Genomic DNA, 2,744 nt, shown 5'->3' on the forward strand with positions numbered 1-2,744 from the left:
AATACTTTGGGCATCCATAGCTCAGCCCCTAGATGACATACAGACCTAATTCTTCGTAGGCACGTTCTATATATAGCTAAGAATTCCTCATTCAAAAATCAGCGTTCCACATTTGCGCTAAGGCGAGTAAATCGCTTTACAAAATTTGACAATTCGGGTGAGAACAATAATTTTTTTTTACAAAAACAGGGGGTTAATGTCACGTATTGATCTTTCGAATAAAAAAAATTTTGATTACAATTTAATTTTTTGTGTTATTTTTTACAATTTCAAGTTCTATTCGACTTAAAAAACACCCTTTATTTATGTCTTTGAAATGTTTTTCAAATCACTTCGGAATGATACCCTCTTGTTGATAACTACAAAATGATAACAAATAAACATATGGAAAACGGCGTAGCTATATTCATTAGCGGCTTCATAGTCCGCAACACGACACGTGCAAAACATCAACATCAACCAATTCGGTCATTTAATCCTTTATCGTCCTTTTACAACTGAATTTTAATAAAATATCCAACAAAATGGATATTGTGAAGGAAGTTTTGGAAAAACAACAGAGGGAGTTGGAAAAGTACAAGCCCATTACAGTCGAGAAGCATTTGGAATGTGAATTGGATGTGGGTACGATGCTAATTACAGATCCCAATGATTTGGATGAAAATGAAATGAAGTGAGTATTGGATTTACATTTTGTAGAAAATTTATAAAAACTCTCAACGATTGACATTTATTTCCAGGGAGAACAGAGAAAATTATTTGCTGAATTTGACCCGTGATAATACTCAACTTTTGATAAACAGTATTTGGGAATTACCTACCGAGCGCGTTGATGAATGCATCGTAGCCAAATTGCCAGATCCCCTTACAGTACTGCCACGCCTAAGAAAGATTCCAGGACCTAAACCTATGACAAAATGGGAGAAATTCGCCAAGGAGAAGGGTATTACAAAGAAGAATAAGGAGAAGAAGGTCTACGATGAAACTCTGGATGTGAGTGTACTATTAAGAACCCATTTAAATTGTTTACTAACATTTGTTTCTCATTAGAAATGGGTCCCCACATATGGCTATAGACGTGCTGAAGCCGAAAAACAGAAGGATTGGGTTTTGGAGGTACCACAAAATGTTGATCCAATGGAAGATATGTTCCAGAAAAAGGTTGATTTGCGTAATGAAAAGGTGGCCAAGAATGAAATTCAGCGTATGAAGAATATTGTGAGAGCCAGAAAAGAAGAAGTACCACGAAGTGGTTATTTGGGTGCAGAAGCTGCCACATCTGGTCAGTTACTGACAGCTGTAACTGTAGCAAAATCGTCAACAGCCTCTGTTGGTAAATTCCAAAATAAGTTACCTAAAGAGAAGGAGGCCCGTGGTATTGGTGTAAAGGAATTAATACCTGGATCCAAACGCAAGGCTTCGCATGTTACTGACACACCCGAAAAAGAAGCCAACTTGGATCTCATTAAAAGTGTTTTGAACAAAAAACCGAAAATAGATATTGAAAAGGCAATTTCACTGCAGAAACGTGATGAACGTTTAGAGTGAGTTGAAAGAAGAATTTACTCAGGAAAATTTTAATTTTACTATAATTCTGCATCTACTTTACAGGCGTGAAGAAAATCCAGAACAGGGCAAAGGCAAGAAGGGTAAAAAGGGCAAGGGTAGTCGCAAAGCTGTAGGTAAGAAACCTAAAGGTGGTAGAGGACAAAGAGCGCCGGGCAAAAAGCCTGCCATCGGTCGCAAGAGAAGATAAAGATAGACATCTGCGACTTCAGCTTTAACACAATTCTAAGTTAAGGAAAAATATAAATTTTTCTGTTCACACCTTAGTTTTAATTCACAAAAATGAAAAATATATTTTTACGGCTATTATGAAAAATAATGTATAACTCCCACTTTAATAAAAAAACAAATTGTACATTACAATCTTTTTATTCGGATTTTTTACGTATACCATACGGTAGGGTGCATATAACACTATGCAACACTTAAAATGCAAACAACTTCTAGTGTGCATTTTTTGAAAGTACATATTTAGACTACAAAAACCCTAGTAGGGTTTTGTCCTGTCAGATTCAGTTCGGATTTTATGGTCTCATCTAAACCGGGCTAAATCTACACTTTTTTGCATTTATCAGGCCTTTATCTCAGAAACGAATAGGAATTTGGCCTTGCTGTCTTCAGTAATATTGTAGCCCTAAACTAGTAGAACTTATCTTTTTAAAAAAGAACACATAAGATAAACTCCATCTAGGGCATCAAAATCTATAAGATATACAGCCCAATTATGAACGGCCTCTCACCGTGAGTTTTCTCTTTCTCGCCTCCTCCCCTATTATAAACATCATATCGCCGTGAGTGATGTTATGTTCTCACTGTTCCCTTATTATAAACAACAAGAGGGTGAGCAAAACTCACGTTCGTGAAAAAATTAGCTATTACAAATGTAAAAAAAGTGAGAAAAAGAGGCGAATTTCTGCTGAAATTTCTCACTACCGAAATCAAAGTGAGTTGAACAAAAAAATTTAAGTGTGAACATTTATTTTAAAAAATACGAATATTTTGTATCTGTAATGATAATTAATTGTATTTTAGGTTGAAAGTAACAAAAAATAATAAGAGATTTTTTATGTTGTGAGGTTATTGTTGACCTTTGGACGCTATTTTCTTTGGTTTTAATTTGGCTTGAGGTCAACTTAAAAATTTAAAAACAAATGGGCGTTTTTGTTTTTATTCTTATA

General features: G+C 35.0%; 1 protein-coding gene across 1 annotated transcript; it reads left to right on the top strand.

Annotated features, from left to right (window-relative positions):
* The first annotated feature begins 406 nt into the window (after positions 1-406).
* LOC141404276 (ribosome biogenesis regulatory protein homolog) lies at positions 407-1,921 on the top strand. Its single transcript, XM_073987708.1, has 4 exons — positions 407-673; positions 741-993; positions 1,051-1,544; positions 1,612-1,921. The coding sequence occupies exons 1-4, from the start codon at positions 525-527 to the stop codon at positions 1,754-1,756; spliced, it is 1,041 nt and encodes a 346-aa protein (XP_073843809.1). The 5' UTR covers positions 407-524; the 3' UTR covers positions 1,757-1,921.
* The last annotated feature ends 823 nt before the right edge of the window (positions 1,922-2,744 follow it).

This window comes from Musca autumnalis, unplaced genomic scaffold (assembly GCF_047663935.1).
Source record: "Musca autumnalis isolate F117 unplaced genomic scaffold, ASM4766393v1 scaffold_4, whole genome shotgun sequence".
Lineage (NCBI taxonomy): Eukaryota > Metazoa > Arthropoda > Insecta > Diptera > Muscidae > Musca > Musca autumnalis.